Source organism: Phytophthora infestans, genomic scaffold (assembly GCF_000142945.1).
Source record: "Phytophthora infestans T30-4 supercont1.389 genomic scaffold, whole genome shotgun sequence".
In the NCBI taxonomy this organism is placed as follows: Eukaryota; Oomycota; class Peronosporomycetes; order Peronosporales; family Peronosporaceae; genus Phytophthora; species Phytophthora infestans.
In genome coordinates this window covers 47444-49360 of record NW_003303370.1, presented here as the reverse complement: position 1 = coordinate 49360, position 1917 = coordinate 47444, and the positions used below count along the sequence as shown (strand labels likewise).

Below are 1917 nucleotides of genomic sequence, written 5' to 3'. Positions count from 1 at the left end.
CACTATATTAGGCCTTTCCGCAGCAGAGCTGGGCAACCCCTCCCGCCTGCTCATACAAACATCAAGCTAAAACAAAGATTTGGTGCTATTATGCAAAAGTGGTTTTCTTACACGTTGTCATATCAAGCGCATCAGCGCTTCGTCACTCATTTCACCAAACGGGAGCGGCAACAGCAGTGGCGAGAGCGCCTTGATTCTTGGACGTATCCCGACACCATACTCATAAGCGTGGTAAGTGTAGCTCTGAAATAAAATTCAAAGAATATGGGTCGGAAAAGAATACTTGTACTAAGTAAAAATTCTACATCGTAGTTTTTAGCCCCCATATTAAATGTTTCGTGTTTATTAATACATGTACAGTAATTGTATTCGTACTTTACATGCTATTGTCTCGGGTACCATTCAGTTAAAACTACCATGATCACTACGCGCAAGAGTGGCGTCACCGCCACGGACGCCGTGCCGGCCGGAGTGGAACCAGAGCTGCAGCGACTCATTGCAGCCGTACTGGAGACGCTACAGCTACCAACGGACGTGTATGAATCAGCTGAAGCCTCAGAACCCGAAATCTTTGCTCGAAATCACAAGCTTGGACTGAACAAACTGAAGCGGATGCCCAGGTTGCAGCCCCCAGGGAGCGTTTGCAGCTGGGACTTGGCACTCCGACTATTTTTTAGCTGTAGGAAAGCGGGGGTCGTTGCCGTGCATGCTAAAACTGAGTCGACAATAAACGATATTTCGACCGTCGACAATCCACGAAAAATGGCGGAACTGTGCGTCGACGCACTCAAGAGGGAGCTGAGTCGAGAATTTTATTGCCATGTAGTTCGTGTCTGGCTACCCGAGGAGAAGGACACTGTTTTAGGCGCAATATCCGATCGGATTTTGGTGCAGACCCGCGAGTTCGCTCAGTGCAGTCGAAGGGACGCAATCGACATGGAGCTTACGGCTCAACTACCGTTGAAGATCCTCTTTCGCGATGACGCGGTTATTGTGGTGAACAAACCAGCCAATATCTTAAGTGTGGATGGCACCGACCCTGACGCATTGATGTCGGTTCATCGCTGCGTTGCCCGTGTGTATCCGAACGCACGGATGGTGCATCGTCTGGATCAAGAGACGTCGGGGCTACTCGTGGTTGCTCTGACCAAGTCTGCAGCACAGAGTTTAAACGCCCAATTTCGAGATCGATCTGTTGACAAAACATACGTAGCGCGCGTGGATGGGTGGATGATGAACGATCTGGAAGAGAAATCTGAGTCGCCGCGGCGAGTGCAAATCCCTATGGAGAAGCACCTGACCAAATCACTTATCCAACACGTTGTTTCTGACCGCGAGGTTGATCCATCTAGCTCACTTTGGTCAACCACTGAATATTCTGTGCTGTCTCGAGATGAAAGTGGTGATGATCGAAAGTCTACGCTGGTAGAACTCAAACCAGTTACCGGCAAAACACACCAGCTACGTCTGCACATGCAGCATCTCGGACATCCAATCTTGGGTGACTCGCTGTATTCTCCAGACGTGGTGTATCACCGTGCATCGCGTCTTTGTTTGCATGCTGCTAAGCTGTCCTTCACACACCCTGTCACAAATGAGCGTTTGACCTTTGAGAGTCCTTGCCCGCTGACATTTAAACCAAGGAGGACTTGCATCGCGAGTCAGCGGCCAGAAGTTGCTGGAAAATATATAGGCGGCAGATAGCCTACCTAAAGAATGTTGAGAATGTGCAGAGGCACCGGGAAAGTTAACCGTTTGGTACTGTCGAGACGTACCATCGAGATTGTTGGTATCGGCAACGTGCCTGGAAGCCCACCGTTGCGGGTTTTTGAGATCTGATAACATTGAAAGCATGTCTGTTCAAACGTGAATTTAAACAAAGTCTGGAGTAGCGGACAGACTTCGAAGCGCTCCTAC

At 49.3% G+C, this 1917-nt stretch overlaps 1 protein-coding gene across 1 annotated transcript; it reads left to right on the top strand.

The window, feature by feature from the left end:
* Positions 1–612: 612 nt before the first annotated feature.
* Positions 613–1704, top strand: PITG_21447 (ribosomal large subunit pseudouridine synthase A, putative; the record flags this gene model as incomplete). The annotated part of the gene is made up of 1 exon (XM_002894849.1): positions 613–1704. The coding sequence occupies one exon, from the start codon at positions 613–615 to the stop codon at positions 1702–1704; it is 1092 nt and encodes a 363-aa protein (XP_002894895.1).
* Positions 1705–1917: the final 213 nt, after the last annotated feature.